The 24,712-nt window shown below is 39.4% G+C and overlaps 1 protein-coding gene across 1 annotated transcript in view; it reads right to left on the bottom strand.

The window, feature by feature from the left end:
• Positions 1–22,910, bottom strand: part of CCDC15 (coiled-coil domain containing 15) — a 104,145-nt gene extending 81,235 nt beyond the window's left edge. The window contains exons 1-4 of the mRNA XM_025357338.1: positions 22,660–22,910; positions 22,125–22,310; positions 17,754–17,903; positions 17,016–17,204 (exon numbers count right to left, since the gene is read on the bottom strand). Coding sequence (XP_025213123.1) covers positions 17,016–17,204; positions 17,754–17,903; positions 22,125–22,301 — 516 coding nt within the window. The 5' untranslated portion in view covers positions 22,302–22,310; positions 22,660–22,910. The remainder of the gene's footprint in view (positions 1–17,015; positions 17,205–17,753; positions 17,904–22,124; positions 22,311–22,659) is intronic.
• Positions 22,911–24,712: the final 1,802 nt, after the last annotated feature.

Genomic DNA, 24,712 nt, shown 5'->3' with positions numbered 1-24,712 from the left:
TTCTGTTGCTGGCGAGGAGCTGCGATCCTTTGGAGGAGAAGAGGCACTCTGGTTTTTAGAATTTTCAGCTTTTCTGCTCTGGTTTCTCCCCATCTTTGTGGTTTATATCTACCTTTGGGCTTTGATGATGGTGACCTACAGATGGGGTTTTGGTGTGGATGTACTTTTTGTTGATGTTGATGCTATTCCTTTCTGTTTGTCAGTTCTCCTAACAAACCAATGACAACAAAACTTCACTTGCACTGACCCCTAGAGACTATATCCCAGATATACCAGACAACCAAATCACAGTACCTTCTAAGGAATACTGCCAGGCCCACAAGTCCTATTAAAGGTGCAGCCTTAGGCAACTTTCTCCCTAGCCTTAGCTGACTGGAGCAAGGGTTGTGTAGTAGTACATCAAATAAAAACAGGCCTTGATGCAATGCCTTCTGCACACCAAAAAAATATGTCTATTTTGCACACAGAAACATAACTTTAACAATAAGCAAAAGCACTTCTTTGTAACAAAACAAAAATTGTACTATGTAAATTTTAAGATTTAAATCTTAAAATCTAAAGTAAACAATGATTAGATAGTAAAATTTAAAACATCAAGCAAATATGAAGGATAAAATTTGAGAAATATGGATATCTAATTATGACACTGTTCATATGTTCTTCAGTTCTTTTTAACTTGTTTGTGCAATTTTTTAGCCAATCAAGGATAGGACAGAATTTATATGTAACTGTATAAATGAGACAATTAGTAATACTATGTAGGTCATGGGAAAAGAGTATAGATGAGATCTAATATTTATAGAATTTCACCTACTTGGGGGGCGGAGCAAGATGGCCGAATAGGAGCAGCTCCAGTCTTCAACTCCCAGCGCCAGCGACACAGAAGACCGGTGATTTCGGCATTTTCAACTGAGCCTCTGCTGTGGTTACCCAGGCAAACAGGGTCTGGAGTGGACCTCAAGCAATCTCCAACAGACCTACAGCTGAGGGTCCTGACTGTTAGAAGGAAAACTATCAAACAGGAAGGACACCTACACCAAAACCCCATCAGTACATCACCATCATCAAAGACCAGAGGCAGATAAAACCACAAAGATGGGGAAAAAGCAGGGCAGAAAAGCTGGAAATTCAAAAAACAAGAGCGCATCTCCCCCGGCAAAGGAGCGCAGCTTATCGCCAGCAACGGATCAAAGCTGGACGGAGAATGACTTTGACGAGATGAGAGAAGAAGGCTTCAGTCCATCAAATTTCTCAGAGCTAAAGGAGGAATTACGTACCCAGCGCAAAGAAACTAAAAATCTTGAAAAAAAAGTGGAAGAATTGACGGCTAGACTAATTAATGCAGAGAAGGTCATAAACGAAATGAAAGAGATGAAAACCATGACACGAGAAATACGTGACAAATGCACAAGCTTCAGTAACCGACTCGATCAACTGGAAGAAAGAGTATCAGCAATTGAGGATCAAATGAATGAAATGAAGCGAGAAGAGAAACCAAAAGAAAAAAGAAGAAAAAGAAATGAACAAAGCCTGCAAGAAGTATGGGATTATGTAAAAAGACCAAATCTACGTCTGATTGGGGTGCCTGAAAGTGAGGGGGAAAATGGAACCAAGTTGGAAAACACTCTTCAGGATATCATCCAGGAGAACTTCCCCAACCTAGTAGGGCAGGCCAACATTCAAATCCAGGAAATACAGAGAACGCCACAAAGATACTCCTCGAGAAGAGCAACTCCAAGACACATAATTGCCAGATTCACCAAAGTTGAAATGAAGGAAAAAATCTTAAGGGCAGCCAGAGAGAAAGGTCGGGTTACCCACAAAGGGAAGCCCATCAGACTCACAGCAGATCTCTCGGCAGAAACTCTCCAAGCCAGAAGAGAGTGGGGGCCAATATTCAACATTCTTAAAGAAAAGAATTTTAAACCCAGAATTTCATATCCAGCCAAACTAAGTTTCATAAGTGAAGGAGAAATAAAATCCTTTACAGATAAGCAAATGCTTAGAGATTTTGTCACCACTAGGCCTGCCTTACAAGAGACCCTGAAGGAAGCACTCAACATGGAAAGGAACAACCGGTACCAGCCATTGCAAAAACATGCCAAAATGTAAAGACCATCGAGGCTAGGAAGAAACTGCATCAACTAATGAGCAAAATAACCAGTTAATATCATAATGGCAGGATCAAGTTCACACATAACAATCTTAACCTTAAATGTAAATGGACTAAATGCTCCAATTAAGAGACACAGACTGGCAAACTGGATAAAGAGTCAAGACCCATCAGTCTGCTGTATTCAGGAGACCCATCTCACACGCAGAGACATACATAGGCTCAAAATAAAGGGATGGAGGAAGATTTACCAAGCAAATGGAGAACAAAAAAAAGCGGGGGTTGCAATACTAGTCTCTGATAAAACAGACTTTAAACCATCAAAGATCAAAAGAGACAAAGAAGGCCATTACATAATGGTAAAGGGATCAATTCAACAGGAAGAGCTAACTATCCTAAATATATATGCACCCAATACAGGAGCACCCAGATTCATAAAGCAAGTCCTTAGAGACTTACAAAGAGACTTAGACTCCCATACAATAATAATGGGAGACTTCAACACTCCATTGTCAACATTAGACAGATCAACGAGACAGAAAGTTAACAAGGATATCCAGGAATTGAACTCATCTCTGCAGCAAGCAGACCTAATAGACATCTATAGAACTCTCCACCCCAAATCAACAGAATATACATTCTTCTCAGCACCACATCGTACTTATTCCAAAATTGACCACGTAATTGGAAGTAAAGCACTCCTCAGCAAATGTACAAGAACAGAAATTATAACAAACTGTCTCTCAGACCACAGTGCAATCAAACTAGAACTCAGGACTAAGAAACTCAATCAAAACCGCTCAACTACATGGAAACTGAACAACCTGCTCCTGAATGACTACTGGGTACATAACGAAATGAAGGCAGAAATAAAGATGTTCTTTGAAACCAATGAGAACAAAGATACAACATACCAGAATCTCTGGGACACATTTAAAGCAGTGTGTAGAGGGAAATTTATAGCACTAAATGCCCACAAGAGAAAGCAGGAAAGATCTAAAATTGACACTCTAACATCGCAATTAAAAGAACTAGAGAAGCAAGAGCAAACACATTCGAAAGCTAGCAGAAGGCTAGAAATAACTAAGATCAGAGCAGAACTGAAGGAGATAGAGACACAAAAAACCCTCCAAAAAATCAATGAATCCAGGAGTTGGTTTTTTGAAAAGATCAACAAAATTGACAGACCACTAGCAAGACTAATAAAGAAGAAAAGAGAGAAGAATCAAATCGACGCAATTAAAAATGAAAAAGGGGATATCACCACCGACCCCACAGAAATACAAACTACCATCAGAGAATACTATAAACACCTCTACGCAAATAAACTGGAAAATCTAGAAGAAATGGATAATTTCCTGGACACTTACACTCTTCCAAGACTAAACCAGGAAGAAGTTGAATCCCTGAATAGACCAATAGCAGGCTCTGAAATTGAGGCAACAATTAATAGCCTACCAACCAAAAAAAGTCCAGGACCAGATGGATTCACAGCTGAATTCTACCAGAGGTACAAGGAGGAGTTGGTACCATTCCTTCTGAAACTATTCCAATCAATAGAAAAAGAGGGAATCCTCCCTAACTCATTTTATGAGGCCAACATCATCCTGATACCAAAGCCTGGCAGAGATACAACAAAAAAAGAGAATTTTAGACCAATATCCCTGATGAACATCGATGCAAAAATCCTCAATAAAATACTGGCAAACCGGATTCAGCAACACATCAAAAAGCTTATCCACCATGATCAAGTGGGCTTCATCCCTGGGATGCAAGGCTGGTTCAACATTCGCAAATCAATAAACATAATCCAGCATATAAACAGAACCAAAGACAAGAACCACATGATTATTTCAATAGATGCAGAAAAGGCTTTTGACAAAATTCAACAGCCCTTCATGCTAAAAACGCTCAATAAATTCGGTATTGATGGAACGTACCTCAAAATAATAAGAGCTATTTATGACAAACCCACAGCCAATATCATACTGAATGGGCAAAAACTGGAAAAATTCCCTTTGAAAACTGGCACAAGACAGGGATGCCCTCTCTCACCACTCCTATTCAACATAGTGTTGGAAGTTCTGGCTAGGGCAATCAGGCAAGAGAAAGAAATCAAGGGTATTCAGTTAGGAAAAGAAGAAGTCAAATTGTCCCTCTTTGCAGATGACATGATTGTATATTTAGAAAACCCCATTGTCTCAGCCCAAAATCTCCTTAAGCTGATAAGCAACTTCAGCAAAGTCTCAGGATACAAAATTAATGTGCAAAAATCACAAGCATTCTTATACACTAGTAACAGACAAACAGAGAGCCAAATCATGAATGAACTTTCATTCACAATTGCTTCAAAGAGAATAAAATACTTAGGAATCCAACTTACAAGGGATGTAAAGGACCTCTTCAAGGAGAACTACAAACCACTGCTCAGTGAAATAAAAGAGGACACAAACAAATGGAAGAACATACCATGCTCATGGATAGGAAGAATCAATATCGTGAAAATGGCCATACTGCCCAAGGTAATTTATAGATTCAATGCCATCCCCATCAAGCTACCAATGAGTTTCTTCACAGAATTGGAAAAAACTGCTTTAAAGTTCATATGGAACCAAAAAAGAGCCCGCATCTCCAAGACAATCCTAAGTCAAAAGAACAAAGCTGGAGGCATCACGCTACCTGACTTCAAACTATACTACAAGGCTACAGTAACCAAAACAGCATGGTACTGGTACCAAAACAGAGATATAGACCAATGGAACAGAACAGAGTCCTCAGAAATAATACCACACATCTACAGCCATCTGATCTTTGACAAACCTGAGAGAAACAAGAAATGGGGAAAGGATTCCCTATTTAATAAATGGTGCTGGGAAAATTGGCTAGCCATAAGTAGAAAGCTGAAACTGGATCCTTTCCTTACTCCTTATACGAAAATTAATTCAAGATGGATTAGAGACTTAAATGTTAGACCTAATACCATAAAAATCCTAGAGGAAAATCTAGGTAGTACCATTCAGGACATAGGCATGGGCAAAGACTTCATGTCTAAAACACCAAAAGCAACGGCAGCAAAAGCCAAAATTGACAAATGGGATCTCATTAAACTAAAGAGCTTCTGCACAGCAAAAGAAACTACCATCAGAGTGAACAGGCAACCTACAGAATGGGAGAAAATTTTTGCAATCTACTCATCTGACAAAGGGCTAATATCCAGAACCTACAAAGAACTCCAACAAATTTACAAGAAAAAAACAAACAACCCCATCAAAAAGTGGGCAAAGGATATGAATAGACATTTCTCAAAAGAAGACATTCATACAGCCAACAAACACATGAAAAAATGCTCATCATCACTGGCCATCAGAGAAATGCAAATCAAAACCACAATGAGATACCATCTCACACCAGTTAGAATGGCGATCATTCAAAAGTCAGGAAACAACAGGTGCTGGAGAGGATGTGGAGAAATAGGAACACTTTTACACTGTTGGTGGGATTGTAAACTAGTTCAACCATTACGGAAAACAGTATGGCGATTCCTCAAGGATCTAGAACTAGATGTACCATATGACCCAGCCATCCCATTACTGGGTATATACCCAAAGGATTATAAATTATGCTGCTATAAAGACACATGCACACGTATGTTTATTGCAGCACTATTCACAATAGCAAAGACTTGGAATCAACCCAAATGTCCATCAGTGACAGATTGGATTAAGAAAATGTGGCATATATACACCATGGAATACTATGCAGCCATAAAAAAGGATGAGTTTGTGTCCTTTGTAGGGACATGGATGCAGCTGGAATCCATCATTCTTAGCAAACTATCACAAGAACAGAAAACCAAACACCGCATGTTCTCACTCATAGGTGGGAACTGAACAATGAGATCACTTGGACTCGGGAAGGGGAACATCACACACCGGGGCCTATCATGGGGAGGGGGGCGGGGGGAGGGATTGCATTGGGAGTTATACCTGATGTAAATGACGAGTTGATGGGTGCAGCACACCAACAAGGCACAGGTATGCATATGTAACAAACCTGCACGTTATGCACATGTACCCTACAACTTACAGTATAATAATAATAAATAAATTTAAAAAAAAAAAAAAAAAAAAAAAAGAATTTCACCTACTTTATTGTCATGGAAGACCAAAACCAATTTAAAGTGTATTCTTAATGCCATAAAAATCTAATCAAAGTTGAATTTTATTCAAGTACGATGTAGTTTATTTGCAAATGATATCATACTGATTTTTAAATGTGTTAGACTTTTCAGTGACCAGAAAATACTATACATTAAAAGTTGAACTCACATGAGCCACTTTTTATAACCCATGAATCCCGATGCAATGCAGCGAGTTGCATTATCTTTCTTTTGTCACAATTGCTATCAATCTATAAGATGGCCAGTAATGTAGACCTAATGCAAAAAGGCAAGCTGGGCCAACAAATATTCATTACCTCAGATAATAAACTAGGAAATATCCAGAGAAAAGTTAGAGAGAGGACCTGAACATAAAAGGCCCTAAATTGGAAAAAAGAGGCTAACAGGTCCTCAAGGATACCAAAGTTATGAAGCTATGATGAAGAAATGACAATACCAGTTAGTGGTAGAAAAATGAGAAAATAAGAGGGAAGCATACATGTAGAAACAAGGGGACCAACTATACTAGTTTACCTAGAACTGTTTCAGTTTTAGCACTGAAAGTACCATGTGCTGGAAACCCCTTGATCTTACACTAATAGGGAAGGTTGGTCACCCTATGACAAGAACTGAATCAATCAAGCTACTGATTAAATATGAGTGTGAAGATCAAAGATTTCATGCTCTTGAGGTTGCTGGAGCTACCTCACATCCAGAAAAACTCTCCAGTTGCATTCCTGAAGGGAGTTTGGATTTGTGTAAGATTCTGATTCTTCCCTTATTAACCCATGTGTATTCTTAAAATAAACTTTCCCCTTGTTTGGGTTAGCCTGAGTTCTTGCAGCCAAAAGTGCCTGACTGAAATACTGGTTTTTTCAATGGTAGATTACAAGAATTTAGCAGGCTATTTCACATTACTTAAAGCTTTACTACAAAAAGTAATTATTTCCATGGTTTTAAAAAGCTGGAAAACTAGCACTGTAAAGAGAGAATAAAAATAGAAATAAGATAGTAAAAGATTCAGTGAGAAACAAAAGGTGGAATAAACCATGCCAGAAAACAGTAGCAAACCGAATAGGGACAGATCAATAAAAAGTTATCATATGCTAAGACTAAAACAATGATCAGTTGTTCTTTAATTCCTCACCAAAATGCAGCTGTCAAGGGACATCAGAGAAACTCAATCCCTAAAGATAAATATCAGTCCTAACGAAAAGAAAATACTGGTTCTATTTTATAAGAGCACTTGAAATTTCTTCCAGTCTATAATTTTAGCTCCTGACTTCAGGCAACTAATCTTAATTGACCTTTGAACAAGTAGGTAATACCAAGTACTATCAAGTAGAGGGTGAGGTGGGGGTATGCATTAAGAGCAACAGTGGCCAAATCATATTTGAAATACTGTATTGTGTTGTTTTTGAGGTCCTATTTCAGAAGAATATTGAAAAACAAAATAGCATTCAGAAGAAATCAACAAGGCATTAGGAATATAGAAACCCAAAAAAGAAAAATGATAACTATAATCAAATACTTGAAGTGCTCTCAGATGGTATTTTATTTTTTATTACCTGAGAGGGCAAAATTAAGACCAATGTATAAAAGTTATAGGGAAGAAGATTTTTGACTCAACATGTTGAAAAAACAGGTGTAATTTCAAGTCTTCGGCCGGGCGCGGTGGCTCAAGCCTGTAATCCCAGCACTTTGGGAGGCCGAGACGGGCGGATCACGAGGTCAGGAGATCGAGACCATCCTGGCTAACACGGTGAAACCCCGTCTCTACTAAAAATACAAGAAAATTAGCCGGGCGAGGTGGTGGGCGCCTGTAGTCCCAGCTACTTGGGAGGCTGAGGCAGGAGAATGGCGTGAACCCGGGGGGGCGGAGCTTGCAGTGAGCCGAGATCGCGCCACTGCACTCCAGCCTGGGGCACAGAGCAAGACTCCGTCTCAAAAAAAAAAAAAAAAAAAAAAATAATTTCAAGTCTTCTAAAAATAAAAGGACCAGTCTGAAAAAGTAGTGAGTTATCCAATAGTGGAGGTGTTGTGGCAGGAATTAGATGCCCATATATAGAGATAATATAAAAAGAATTGTGGGGGTCTGTTCCAAGATGGCCAAATAGAAACAGCTCTGGTCTAGCAGCTCCCGGCGTGATCCAAGCAGAAGACGGGTGATTTCTGCATTTCCAACTGAGGTACCTGGTTCATCTCACTGGGACTGGTTAGACAGTGGGTGCAGCCCACAGAGGGTGAGCTGAAGCAGGGTGAGGCGGGAAGCGCAAGGGGTCGGGGGATTTCCTTTTCCTGGCCAAGGGAAGCCATGACAGACGGTACCTGGAAAATCGGGACACTCCCGCCCGCCCTAATACTGCACTTTTCCAACAGTCTTAGCAAACAGCACACCAGGAGATTATACCCCATGCCTGGCTCGGTGGGTCTCATACCCATGGAGCCTTGCTCACTGCTAGCACAGCAGTCTGAGATTGAACTGTGAGGCGGCAGCCTGGCTGGAGGAGGGGCGTCCACCATTGAGTAGATAAACAAAATGTCCAGGAAGCTCGAACTGTGTGGAGCCCACTGTAGCTCAACGAGGCCTGCCTGCCTCTGTAGGCTCCACCTCTGGGGTCAGAGTATAGCTAACAAAAGGCAGCAGAAACTTCTGCAGACTTAAACGTCCCTGTCTCACAGCTCTGAAGAGAGCAGTGGTTCTCCCAGCACAGAGTTTGAACTCTGAGAATGGAAAGACTGCCTCCTCAAGTGGGTCCCTGACCCCTGTGTAGCCTAACTGGAAGATACCTCTCAGTAGGGGCCGACTGACACCTCATACAGCCAGGTGCCCCTCTGAGACAAAGCTTCCAGAGGAAGGATCAGGCAGCAATAATTGCTGTTCTGCAATATTTGCTGTTCTGCAGCCTCCGCTGGTGATACCCAGGCAAACAGGGTCTGGAGTAGACCTCCAGCAAACTCCAACATACCTGCAGCTGAGGGACCTGTTAGAAGGAAAACAAACAGAAAGGAATAGCATCAACATCAAAAAAAAGGACATCCACACCAAAACCCCATCTGTAGGTCACCATCATCAAAGACCAAAGGTACATAAAACCACAAAGATGGGGAGAAACCAGAGCAGAAAAGCTGAAAATTCTAAAAACCAGAGCGACTCTTCTCCTCCAAAGGATCGCAGCTCCTCGCCAGCAACAGAACAAAGCTGGATGGAGACAGACTTTGACAAGCTGACAGAAGTAGGCTTCAGAAGGTCGGTAATAATGAACTTCTCTGAGCTAAAGGATGATGTTCGAACCCATCGCAAGGAAGCTAAAAACCTGGAAAAAAGATTAGACGAATGGCTAACTAGAATGGACAGTGTAGAGACAACCTTAAATGACCTGATGGAGCTGAAAACCATGGCACGAGAACTACGTGACACATGCACAAGCTTCAGTAGCCGATTTGATCAAGTGGAAGAAAGGGTATCCGTGATTGAAGGTGAAATTAATGAAATGAAGTGAGAAGAAAAGTTTAGAGAAAAAAGAGTAAAAAGAAACAAACAAAGCCTTCAAGAAATATGGGACTACATGAAAACACCAAATCTATGTTTGACTGGTGTACCTGAAAGTGACTGGAAGAATGGAACCAAGTTGGAAAATACTCTTCAGGATATCATCCTGGAGAACCTTCCCAACATAGCAAGGCAGGCCAACATTCAAATTCAGGAAACACAGAGAGCACCACAAAGATATTCCTCAAGAAGAGCAACCCCAAGAAACGTAATTGTCAGATTCACCAAGGTTAAAATGAAGGAAAAAATGTTAAGGGCAGCCAGAGGGAAAGGTCAGATTACCCACAAAGGGAAGCCCATCAGACTAACAGCAGATCTCTCAGCAGAAACTCTACAAGCCAGAAGAGGGTGGGGACCAATATTCAACATTCTTATAGAAAAGAATTTTCAACCCAGAATTTCCTATCCAGCCAAACTAAGCTTCATAAGTGAAGGAGAAATAAAATCCTTTACAGACAAGCAAATACTAAGAGATTTTGTCACCACCAGGCCTGCCTTACAAGAGCTCCTGAAGGAAGCACTAAACATGGCAAGGAACGACCAGTACCAACCACTGCAAAAACATGCCAAATTGTAAAGACCATCAATGCTAGAAAGAAACTGCATCAACTAACAGGCAAAACAACCAGCTAACATCATAATGACAGGATCAAATTCACATATAACAATATTAACCTTAAACGTAAATGGGCTAAATGTCCCAATTAAAAGACACAGACTGGCAAACCGAAAAAAGAGTTAAGTGTGATGTATTCAGGAGACCCATCTCACGTGCAGAGACACACATAGGCTCAAAATAAAGGGATGGAGGAAGATCTACCAAGCAAATGGAAAACAAAAAAAAGCAAGAGTTGCAATCCTAGGCTCTGATAAAATAGAACTTTAAATCAACAAAGATCAAAAGAGACAAAGAAGACCATTACATAATGGTAAAGGGATCAATTCAACAAGAAGAGCTAACTATCCTAAATATATATGCACCCAATACAGGAGCACCCAAATTCATAAAGCAAGTCGAGACCTACAAAGAGACTTAGACTCCCACACAATACTAGTGGGAGACTTTAACACCCCACTGTCAATATTAGACAGATCGATGTGACAGAAGGTTAACAAGGATATCCAGGACTTAAACTCAGCTCTGCACCAAGCAGACCTAATAGACATCTACAGAACTCTCCACCCCAAATCAACAGAATATACATTCTTCTCAGCACCACATTGTACTTATTCCAAAATGGACCACATAGTTGGAAGTAAAGCACTCCTCAGCAAACGTAAAAGGACAGAAATCACAACAAACTCTCTCTCAGACCACAGTGCAATCAAATTAGAACTCAGGATTAAGAAACGCACTCAAAACTGCACAACTACATGGAAACTGAACAACTCTGCTCCTGAATGACTACTGGGTAAATAACGAAATGAAGGCAGAAATAAAGATGTTCTTTGAAACCAATGAGAACAAAGACACAATGTACCAGAATCTTTGGGACACATTAAAAGCAGTGTGTAGAAGGAAATTTGTAACACTAAAGGCCCACAAGAGAAAGCTGGAAAGATCTAAAATCTACACCCTAACATCACAATTAAAAGAACCAGAGAAGCAAGAGCAAACAAATTCAAAAGCTAGGAGAAGGTAAGAAACAAGTGAGATCAGAGTAGAATTGAAGGAGATAGAGACACAAAAAACCCTTCAAAGAATCAATGAATCCAGGAGCTGGTTTTGCGAAAAGATCAACAAAATTGATAGACCACTAGCCAGACTAATAAAGAAAAGAGAGAACAATCAAATAGACGCAATAAAAAATGATACAGGGGATATCACCACCGATCCCACAGAAATACCAACTACCATCAGAGAATACTATAAACACCTCTACGCAAATAAACTAGAAAATCTAGAAGAAATGGATAAATTCCTAGCCAAATTTAGACTCTCCCAAGACTAAACCAGGAAGAAGCTGAATCCCTGAATAGACCAGTAGCAGGTTCTGAAATTGAGGCAATAATTAATAGCCTACCAAACAAAAAAAGTCCAGGACCACACGGATTCACAGCCGAATTCTACCAGAGGTACAAAGAGGAGTTGGTACCATTCCTTCTGAAACTATTCCAATCAATAGAAAAAGAGAGAATCCTCCCTAACTCACTTTATGAGACCAACATCATCCTGATATCAAAGCCTGGCAGAAACACAACAAAAAAAGAGAATTTTAGACCAATATCCCTGATGAACATTGATGTGAGAATCCTCAATAAAATACTGCCAAACAGAAACCAGCAGCACATCAAAAAGCTTATCCACCAAGATCAAGGTGGCTTCATCCCTGGGATGCAAGGCTGGTTCAACATACGCAAATCAATGAAAGTAATCAATCACATAAACAGAACCAACAATAAAAACCACATGATTATCTCAATAGATGCAGAAAAGGCCTTCAACAAAATTCAACAGAACTTCCTGCTAAAAAATCTCAATAAACTAGGTATTGATGGAATGTATCTCAAAATAATAAGAGCTATTTATGACAAACCCACAGCCAATATCATACTAAATGGGCAAAAACTGGAAGCATTCCCTTTGAAAACTGGCACAAGACAGGAATGCCCTCTCTCACCGCTCCTATTTAACATAGTGTTGGAAGTTCTGGCCAGGGCAATCAGGCAAGAGAAAGAAATAAAGAGTATTCAATAAGGAAAAGAGGAAGTCAAATTGTCCCTGTTTGCAGATGACATGACTGTATATTTAGAAAACCCCATCGTCTCAGCCCAAAATCTCCTTAAGCTGATAAGCAACTTCAGCAAAGTCTCAGGATACAAAATCAATGTGCAAAAATCACAAGCATTCTTCTACACCGATAACAGACAAACACACAGCCAAATCTTGAGTGAACTCCCATTCACAATTGCTTCAAAGAGAATAAAATACCTAAGAATCCAACTTACAAGGGATGTGAAGGACCTCTTCAAGGAGAACTACAAACCACTGCTCAACAAAATAAAAGAGGACACAAACAAATAGAAGAACATTCCATGCTCATGGATAGGAAGAATCAATATCATGAAAATGGCCATACTGCCCAAGGTAATTTCTAGATTCAATGCCACCCCCATCAAGCTACCAATGACCTTCTTCACAGAATTGGAAAAAACTACTTTAAAGTTAATATGGAACCAAAAAAGAGCCCGCATTGCCAAGACAATCCTAAGCCAAAAGAACAAAGCTGGAGACATCACGCTACATGACTTCAAACTATACTACAAGGTTACAGTAACAAAAACAGCATGGTACTGGTACCAAAACAGATATACAGATCAATGGAACAGAACAGAGGCCTCAGAAATAATACCATACATCTACAACCATCTGATCTTTGACAAATCTGACAAAAACAAGAAATGGGGAAAGGATTCCCTACTTAATAAATGCTGCTGGGAAAACTGGCTAGCCATATGTAGAAAGCTGAAACTGGATCCCTTCCTTACACCTTATACAAAATTTAATTCAAGATGGACTAAAGACTTAAATGTTAGACCTAAAACCATAAAAACCCTGGAAGAAAACCTAGGCAATACCATTCAGGACTTAGGCATGGGCAAGGACTTCATGACTGACACACCAAAAGCAATGGCAACAAAAGCCAAAATTGACAAATGGGATCTAATTAAACTAAAGAGCTTCTGCACAGCAAAAGAAACTACCATCAGAGTGAGCAGGCAGCCTACAGAATGGGAGAAAATTTTTGCAATCTACCCATCTGACAAAGTGCTAACATCCAGAATCTACAAATAACTTAAACAAATTCACAAGAAAAAAATCAAACAACCCCATCAAAAAGTGGGCAAAGGATATGAACAGACACTTCTCAAAAGAAGACATTTATGCAGCCGACACATGAAAAAATGCTCATCATCACTCGCCATCAGAGAAATGTAAATCAAAACCACAATGAGATACCATCTCACACCAGTTAGAATGGCGATCATTAAAAAGTCAGGAAACAACAGTACTGGAGAGGATGTGGAGAAATAGGAACACTTTTACACTGTTGGTGGGACTGTAAACTAGTTCAACCATTGTGGAAGACAGTGTGGCGATTCCTCAAGGATCTAGAACTAGAAATACCATTTGACCCAGCGATCCCATTACTGGATATATACCGAAAGGATTATAAATCGTGCTACTATAAAGACACATGCACGCGTATGTTTACTGCGGCACTATTCACAATAGCAAAGACTTGGAACCAACCCAAATGTCTGTCAATGATAGACTGGATTAAGAAAATGTGACACATATACACCAAGAAATACTATGCAGCCATAAAAAAGGACAAGTTCATGTCCTTTGTAGGGACATGGATGAAGCTAGAAACCATATTCTGAGTGAACCATCTCAAGGACAGAAAACCAAACACCACATATTCTCACTCATAGTTGGGAATTGAACAATAAGAACACTTGGACACAGGGCGGGGAACATCACACATCGGGGCCTGTCGTGGGGTGGAGTGGCGGGGGAGGTATAGCATTAGGAGAAATACCTAAGGTAAATGACAAGTTAATGGGTCCAGCACACCAACCCGGCACATGTATACATATGTAACAAACATGTATGTTGTACACATGTACCCTAAAACTTAAAGTAAAAAAAAAAAAAAAAAGAATAGAATTCCTTGGAGAGAGAAAGGACCAGATAATATCCTTTTCTAACATTTAATAAAAGTGTAAATAAATTCAAACCTATGGAAAACTTCAAACACACACAGAAGTAATCAGAACACTACAATGAACCACCATGGAGAGATATGGATACTTCACTTTAGCATTATCAAATCCTAGCCAATCTTGTTTCATCCATAACTCCCTTCTTTACCTCATTCTTTTATCATTTAAGTATATTCCGGACATCAAACAGTTTCATGCATAAATATTTCAATATGTCAGATCAATTTTTAAAACTCTTCCAACTCCAAGATCCCATGTTTCTATAACACCAACACAAGAAAACTGAGAAGTGTACTAACATTCAGAAAGTGAATTACGTGTACCATTTACCCAACCAGTTCTAGATAAACTAAGGGAGTTCGTGCCTGAACTGTCTCATTGCCTAGTTTTATGGTGACATCTAGTGGATAAAAACTGCAACAGACGTGGTAAGATCAAAAAGCATCTATTGTCATTGAGTCATATGGTCAAAGTTTACAGGCTCAAAGTCACTGAATATTCTTCAGTAGTTCATATCCTTTCCAGAAAAAAAAAAAAAAAATGCAGGGGTATTATAAAAACTTTAAAAAATCTTGTGACATTTGAGGTTTTTCATAACCTGATTTCCTCCTCCCTATCCAACCCCATTTTTGGTTATTCTCCATTAGAAACTATCAATTAGAAAGCTTCCATCACTTATTCCCAAATACACCAAGCTCACTGCAGATTCTAGGGTTTTCGTTTGTTTGTTTTTTAAGAAAAAATTATCTTGACCAGGTGCGGTGGCTCATGCCTGTAATCCCAGCACTTTGAGAGGCCAAAGCAGGCGGATCCCTTGAGCTCAGGAATTCGAGACCAGCCTGGCCAACATGGTGAAACCCCATCTCTACTAAAAATATAAAAATTAGCCAGGCATGGTGGCAGGCACGGCAGGCACCTAATCCAGCTGCTCAGGAGGCTGAGGCAGGAGAATCAGGATATTCTCTTGAACCCAGGAGGAGGAGGTTGCAGTAAGCCAAGACTGCACCACTGCACTCCAGCCTGGGCAACAGAGTGAGACTCCATCTCTAAGAAAAACAAATTATCTTGAATTTACCAACTCAAAATGTGTAGTTCAATTCTATCTCTCCCATGAATTCTTACCCTACTTTTTTCTTAAAATTTCTGAACTCCCATAGCACAACTTTATTGCAAAACACAGAAAATTTCTCTATATTATTATATAATATAATGAGTGGTCTATTAGTTTTGTATTTCTACCTGAAAATATAAACCCATGGAGTGTCCTATTTCACATTTCCTTAGTATCGCTACAATCCATAACAAACAGCATATGCAAATACTGCTGACTGATGAGTTCTATTTATGTATTACACAGGTGAAGTTAAATCATCACTACAGTGGGACTAATAGCTACAAGCACCACGAAAGCAAGGACTGTGTCTGTCTTAAGTCAATGTTCTATTCCTTGTACTTTATGCAGTGCCTGGCTCAATAAATATTTGCTAACAAATAAAAATGATTATTACAAACTGAACAATGACAAGAAAGAGTCAAATAGTTGTGGACAAAGAAAAAAATGTTAACAGTATTTCAACATGATAATGTGTGCTTCTAAAGCTTTTCCTATTTATATTAATAGCACAATTAAATTATGACCAAGTATGTTAAGCAGTAATACAGCTTTTATTTTCACATACTCATAATTTTCCACATTTTCTCTCTTCCTCTCATTATTTCTAGGAATACATCTTAAATAAGATGAAGAACAATTACCGAAGCAGAGTTGAAGACTGTATCAACTGGACAAAAGCTCAGGTATACTAAAGTGGGGGCCAAATGGACAGAGTCAAGCAATTTGAATGGATGAATCTACTCACAGTGGTTAATTTTTAAATATTGGGTATATCAAATGAGTCATTAAATAAAAATTACATTTTTCCAAAAACTCTGGATATGTTAAGAATTTACTATATTATTCTTTAACCTACAACTATAGATTCATTTATTGTGATAATCAGATTAAAAAACAATAAGAAAAATGAGACAAAAAGAAATAATAAATGAAATGCCACCTATGTGTACTGAATTTCTTTGCAACAAAGCTAAGAATTATTTCTCTCTGTATACTACAAACTATAGTAGCTTACCTAGAATGTAATTTCAATATAACTGGGAAAATCCATGTTCTTGACCTAAAGTGCTTTCTAATAAGTTCTGAATTCTAACACTTCGGCATCTTTCTTTATATAATTTTAGAGTGTCTTACCAAACACAAATACATGTAAATTTAAAATTTTTAAAAAGCATTATCCCACTATTCCCCACTTTACAAAGCTAAAAAAAATAAGAGGTGATTATAAAAAGTGAAGCTGAGTGTGATAACTCTTAATCCCTACCTCATACCCTAGATGTCGTATTTATAGTTTAGGGGATGGGGAAAATATCATAGACATAAAATAAAATGAACAGGTACTTACAGCCTGGGCTTGTTGTTGGAATAATTCGTTCTGATTCTCTTCATCCTCTATTCCATCCCCAGGCATCAGGGAAGGAGGTAACCTAGAACTTCCAATAGCAGCATTCAAATTGTTTGGAAAAACACTTGTTCTTTTGGAAGTTAAGCGTGCTGCTGAAGACTGCATGGCTATAGAGCCTTCTTTTTCTGCCTACACAAAGGAAGAAAGGTGGATAGTAACATTCTACCCCAATCCAGGGCAATCAAATAATGCCTCTAAAGCAGTTCAAGAGATTTTAAATTGGGGTGGGGGGCAGGGGAGAGGCTTTAGCTGGCAGAGGAATGAACATTTACCAGGCACCTCCCATGTGCTAATAATTTAGGTTATCTCATCTAACTCTCACACAGTCCTATGAGAGAAGTATCATATCCTTATTTTATGGATGAAGAAACTACAATCAGTGAAGTTAAGTAATTAGCCGAAAGTCAATAGCTATTAAGTGGCAAAGCCAGAATTCAAACTCGTCTGAACCCAAACTTCTGACATTGCTTTTAACTACTTGGTAAAGGTAAAAAATGGAGTCAGGACACAGGAATAAAACATTATTTCTCTACAAAAAAAGTCTATTGTCCTCACTAGTTAATCAGATTATATTAGGCATGTAATCAAAGGAAAGTAATTCTGTTACTGCCTAATAGCTTATCTCATAACATACATATTTTCCATTCAATCTTTACTCAGGCTCACTTTTGAACTTACTCTTTCATAAGACTTCTGAAGCTGTTGCTTTTTTCTCAACCTAATTTGTTGATTTACTCGATATTTAACTTGCTTCTGAAAATGTTTCAAAGCTTCTTGTTTTCTTCTTAGCTGTTCCTTTAGTTCTTTTTCAATCAAATATGCTGATGTCTTTAAAGATGAAAGATAGAAAATGAACTTAAATGTCAGCAGTTTTGTCCATTAGGTCTGTTTTAAACACAGAACAGTCAGGATAAGGATACAATCCTGAAAAAAAAAATTCCATTCTGTACAAAAAAATTGGAATGTATGAGTACTCAAATCAAATCTTAAATTTTTTATTGAACTGGAACTAACGATGTCTCATTAAATCTTAATGAACCAAATAAAACCTACCATATGTTACACATTTTCTAAAATGGAGTAAATAGTCAAGACACACCAGGTTACTTACCACTCAGCAAGTATGTCATATTGTAAAATGTCTTCATATTCGGCATTATGCTTCATTTTTAACCTAGCATGCCCTTCCTTTCATCTCCACCTAGTAAAGGCTTACTCAGTTTTCACAACCATTTAATACCCACTCCCTAGTACCTTCCACAACACTTTCTTCCTCTAAGCCCTCTTATGCTATATAACACTTCTCATTTCACCAATGTTAACTGAGTAGAGTACTTCTTGACTTCCCTACTAGATTATGAACTCTTTGAGGACAGGATATGTATTCAATTCTCCTTTATTTCCCCTACGGCATGTAGTAGAGAGCCTTGACTATAAGGGCAATGAATATATATTTATATAATTGCTGAATTCCAAAACATATTCTAAACCAGGGGTGTCCAATCTTTTGGCTTCCCTGGGCCATGTTCGAAGAACTGCCACACAAAATACATTAACACTAACAGTAGCTGATGAGCTAAAACATAAAAATAAACTTTAAAAATCACAAAAAAATGCATAGTGTTTTAAGAAAATTTATTAATTTACGTTGGGTCGCATTCAAAGCCATCATGGGCCACATGTGGCCCATGGCCGCATGTTGGACAAGCTTGTTCTAAATAATCTGGAACACTTTATCCCACTTGAGTTCTTGATCTGCATTTATCTCCCGTAAGTGCTTTGAATAATAATCATCATAGTCATCATCATAACAGCACTTATCATTATTATGGATCTATTACGTGACAAGTATTTTAACTACATTGTAGCACTCTATTCTCAAAACCACCTTTGGTAGTAGGTATTCTTATCCCTTATGTTACAGATGAGGAAACTGGGGTTCAGGAAGATAAAGTAATTTTAACATAGCTAACTAGTAGCAGAACTAGAAGTTTCTGACTCCAACAATTATGTTCCTCTCTACACTGCTTTACTCTAGACTGCATATGTCTCTCTTTCACTAGGAATTTTCAAATTAAATAAAATCATCATCATATCTCCTACCTATTCCTTCTAACTCAGTGATTCCGACTTCTAACTCTGAAGGGTACCTCTGATCATTTTACAGGCTGTCATTAAATTCTCAAAATCAAATGCATTCAAATTTCAATTTAAGTTAAAATTTCCAAGGTGTCTATCCCATAAACTATTCTAGTGGAGTGTACAACTGTCAAAGAACAATTAGGTAGAATAATTCCAGTGGAGAGATATATACATAATGAAGCCTGAACAACTGACTCAGCTTAACTCAAGTCCCAGACAAGTTTAAGCCATTCAGCCTCTTTCTTTTACCTCCATTTTCTCTGCTCCTCTTTTACTCTACAAGATTACATGTCAGGTCATAAAGAAACTTCCACCTGGGTTCTTAGAGTGCTCATTCTGAAGGAAGTCAGCACCATATAAAAATTCATACTACCCTGAGATTACCATGCTGTGAGGAAGCCCAAGTTAGTCAAATAGAGAAGCCCATGCGAAAAGAGAAATGTATCTAGCCAGCACCCAGACATTCTAGTTATCCTAGCCCAAGTGTCAGCTATATGAATAAGAAAGCCATCTTGGACATTAGAGCCCAGCAGATGCCACATGACTGGGACAGCTTGATTATTTTCTAGCTCCAACCAATAGCTAGAAAATAGTCAAGGTGACTCAGACATGTCCAGTTATTTGAGCCCCAGCTAAGGCCCCAGACACTATGGAGCAGAGACAAGCCATTACTACTGTACCCTGCTCAAATTCCTGATACATAGTATTATTTGCTTTATACCACTAAGTTCTGGGGTGGCTGGTTACACAGCAAAAGCTAACCAGAACAAATTATAAAACAATGCAATCCCATATATGATGATAGAACAGCAGTGTCTTTTGATGCTAATTTATTAATAATTATTGGGGGGAGGTAGTCTAAAGCTATGACATTTTTAGGAATCCTGATGGCCTCCTGAAATTTTGGGGAGAAAAATGAGTAGAAGTTCCCCTTTAGAACAGACATGATCTAAGGGACAAGCTTTAGAAGTAACTATTCAGCATTTATTTTGAGCTGAGAGAGCTATATCCGTTAATAAGGGTGGATACCCAGACTAGATATGCTAAAGCTATAAGGAGTTCTATCAGATGCTTGATCAAACTCCCTTTGGCTGGAACTGATCAGAAATTTTTAAATCAGGAAAAGGAGATATGTTTATCCATGTTCCAAGACTTTAATATTTTGAGTTAATGTGTGTGAATATGATATTCAATACTTCTTAACATAGAGAAAGTTTGATACACTACTGATATTATACAGATGTAACTTGAGCAATTAAAAAGGTGTCAACAACTTAAATACCAAAATATCTTTATACCAAATCTTATCGAGACTTGTGGGGGTGTTTCTTGCATTCATCCCTTCTCATTCCACTTTTTTTTTTTTTTTTCCAGAGATGGGGTCTTATTCTGTTTCCCAGGCTAGAGTGCAGTAGCATGATCATAGCTCACTGCAGCCTAAAACTTGTGGCTCAAGCACTTCAACCATCCTTTTTCAAGGCTTTTCTTCTCTATTTCTTACCCCTAACAAAGTTTTGATGCTATACTCCATGCTTAAATTGTTATAATTATATTCTAATTTATCCCCAGGATCCAATCACTCCCTATCCTTCAAAACCTTTGAAGCAATTAATCTAATCAAAACACTGGTTGATCATGACATTCACCTGTAAATATTTTAAAAAGTGAATTCCTTCTCCAAAATTTCCTATGGTACTCCACCATCCCTATTTTCCATAATCCTGTCAATGACCATTCTCCTACTAAACTTTCCACTCCAATTGATCTAATCTACCCTTAGAATCCTCAACCTTGCTTACTTTTTACTCTCCTCATTCTCCTTAATAGGAGAATCTTTCCCTTCCCTTCTCCAATCAAATTATTCATTACACTTTCCTGGGTCACATCAACCCAATGTCATAGCTTCTTGATTAAGCATTATATTCTTAGAACTTGTATAGATATACCACCTAGACTCTTAAAATCCTTTTTGGAAATACGCAGGGTAGAAATAAATCAATGAATATACATACATATGTGCAAACATAAATAAAATGAATGAATATAGTATATTGCATTGCTTTAACATTTAAACATGTCTCATTTCTCCTCTGAGATCAAGTACACTGAGGGAACATACCTTATCCTTTTTTCATCCATGTTCAGCACCTTGTCTACACATACAGATGACATTTTGTGCCTTTCATAAATATTTCATGAGTGTCTATATTAGGCAGTATTTAAGATAAAAGTGGGAATGTGATGATAAATGAGATTTGTTCTCTATGCTCAAGGAGCTCACACTGCATAAGGAAAAGATATATAAACAATCTACTATAACACAATGTGGTAAGTGCCAAGTTAAATTTGAACAAATAGCCATGGGGCACAGTCTGGTGAAAGACCATCAGAAACCGTGGAATTTCTAGTTAGACTTTTTCAGATTACCAAAGTTCATCTCTTTCTCCTTTATTCTATTACTCCATTTTGCCTGAATCCTCATTAGAAAATTTATCGTAAACCTTAAGCAACCAATTAATGTTACTTAAAGTATGCCAACTATCATCCATACTAAGTTGCAGTGTCTGGAAGATGTAGATAGTGCCTATGTCTTGGGCAGAGCAAGCAATCAAGAGTCTGACATAAACTAATATACAGATATATATCTATATAACCTGTTCCATGTAGATTATGTTCTATATATTATAGCAGGTAAGTAATAAGCATTTGATTATGCCAACTAAAGCTGCAGTCAAGTTTTGGCAAATACTTGTTTGTTCTATAATCCTGATGCAAGAACATAAACTATTTATGGCAGAATAGAAACAGCATCCTCGGACTGTTCATCTTTAAGCACCCAGGATTAGAGAAGACTAATAAAAAGGGTGGTGGGGAACTCCACCATATTTGGATCAAACTGACACTCACATATGCTGGGATTTCCGAACTACCTGGTGAGGCAGGTTCCACCCATGCCCCAACTGGTACTATAGCCTGGTTCCTCTCAGCCAGCACTGCCAACACGTCCTTGCTCTTCAGGGGGTTTAAAGCCAGGGGCAACCTTGTGGTATTTCGAGGTTTCTTTGGGGCCATACTTCCCAGCATCTGTGACTCCTGGTTAGGAGAAAGAAAAAGCTTAAAATCTTCAAACGACTGCATTAAAAGTTCAACCTCCTAACACATGAGCCACAGGCCCATGAAAAGGAGAGAAGCCCTGGAGGCAGAAGCCTGGCACGGAGTGGAAACACAAGTATTCTAGAGAAAAAGGAAGAAAAGAAGGGAAGAGAAATGGGCATAAAGAGGCAAGGAAAGGTTTTTAAGTTGCCTTCTAGAAGAAATGGCGATGAGAGGGAAGAGAAAGGATGGGAATGACAGAACGATGACTGTGCCCCGCTGTGGGCGCAGCGAGGCGGGAAGGGAGGAATGACAGCAGCAGACCGGGGAAAGAGGGAGGGGCGGGGACCTGTGTCTGCAGCCGAGAGTCCCAATAATCGGTATCCGGTTATGGGAAGACGCGCTGAACGGCTGGGAGCCTCGGGCCAGATAAAAGTCTGCTTCTGAGGCCCCGAGGTCCACTCCGGCTGAGACGGCACTGGCCGGGAATCGGCCCGCAATTCGCCACAGACTCAGTCTACTCGGTGTACTAAGGTAACCGCCTCAAGTAAACCGCCACTTTGGGGCGGACTGCTCCGTCCCGCCCCTCCGTAGCCTTATGCCCGCCCCTTCCGGACCCCGTGTCCCCTCCCGGAGCTGGGAAGGCTTGAGAGGTGGGGTTTTGAGCGTCCGTGGTATCGCCACTTCCTCTTCCTGCCCGGCTGAGGGGGCGGGAACGTGTGGGTACGCGCGGTTGCTAGGTAATGCGCCATCTGTGGCGCGGTGGGTAGTTGCTGGACCACCGCCGAGACCTCCTAAATCCCTCCGGAAAGGGATACGTTGGGCCTGTGATCTGGCAGACTGGGCAGGCCAGGGGTCCCAGTAGAGGGAACCACGGGAAAAGAATGAAAGAGGGAGGCGAGCCTGGCCCGGCTTCCTGGAGAAACAAATTAAGCTAACAAATTTTTCGGATCCTCTGTGCAGCTCATTTTACAACCCTGTTTCGTACGTGTTACTGTATTTGGACATCACGGCCTCTTGAGTGGCCTCCCTCTCTGCTGCAAGCTCTGCTGTAATCCAGAGACACTCGACTATCTCTGTAGGATAATTTATTCATTCGGTTCACTTACATTACTACGAGCTTTTTATATACCAGTACTGTTCCAAGCACCGGAGATACGTAGCTATGAACGAAACAAATATCCCTGCTCAGGGAATTCACAATAGAGTGAGGGGAAATAAGCGAATAAACAATGAGTAAGTAAATGTCTGTGATGTGGAGTAAAAGCAAAGAAAGCGGATAGGGAGTGTGGCTGGCAGGGTGGGAATGGGAAGGATGAAATATTAGAATGTCCAGAGAAAGCTGCACTGCGATACTTTTCAGCAAAGACTTAAATGAGATAATATAAGAGGCCACTGTGCTCTTCAACGGAGGCTTTATAAACATGTTCCAGATACAACAGCAAGTACAAACGCCCCAAGGTGGGAGCATTGGCTCCTTGAGAAAAAGTCAGGAGGATAGTGTGACTGGAGCAGAGGGAAAGGGGAAGAATGCTGAGACAGTAGGTCAAGCAGGCAATCCAATCGAACATCGTCAGCCACCATAGGTGTTGAGATGGGGAGCCACTGGAGCAAGGTTTGGAGCAAAGGAACACCATAATGTGACTTAAAATTAAAAAAAAAAAATTCCGAATGCTGTAGTGAGAATAGACTGTAAAGACCAATTAGGTGGCTATTGCAATAATTCGGATAAGGGATTGTAATGTCTTGGATCAAGGAGGTGGTGGAGATGATGATAAGTGGTTGAATTCTGTAGTTATTTGGGAGGCAAAACTTTCAGGGTCTGTGAAGGTTTGGATATGGATTGTGTGAGGGAGAGATGTCAAGGAAAACTAGGGGCTTCATCCCGAGCAGCTGTCAGGATGAAATTACTATTTACTGAAATAGTGAAGATGGTGGAAAGAGTAGATTTGGAAAGGGGAAGATCACGAGTTCAGTTTGGGGCAGATTAAGTTTTATTTATCTAATCAACATCCAAGAAGATAGTATGAGAAAAAGTGTCGGGAGCTGAGAGAAGAGTTGTGGGCTGCAAATACAAATTTAAGAGTTGTTAGCCTGTAGATTGAAAGCCATGAGACTGGATGGACTCATCAAGGGGTTGAATAGAGACAGATGAAAGAATAAATCCTAAAACAGCCCCAGGGTATTTCAGTATTACAGAGGCTGAGAAAAAGAGGAGGAGAATGCTAAGAGATTGAGAAGGATTAATCAGTAAACCAAGGAAGAAAACCACAAGGGTGTGATACCTTGAAAGCCAGGTGAAAAAGAAATGTTCCATTGAGGGCAGACCATCTGTGTTAAATCCTGCTGACAGATCAAATAAGGTAAGGACTGAAAATTGACTATTGGATTTGACCATGTGG

This window comes from Theropithecus gelada, chromosome 14 (genome assembly GCF_003255815.1).
Source record: "Theropithecus gelada isolate Dixy chromosome 14, Tgel_1.0, whole genome shotgun sequence".
Lineage (NCBI taxonomy): Eukaryota > Metazoa > Chordata > Mammalia > Primates > Cercopithecidae > Theropithecus > Theropithecus gelada.
The sequence above is the reverse complement of the archived record's forward strand: the minus strand, read 5'-3'. Positions and strand labels throughout refer to the sequence as shown.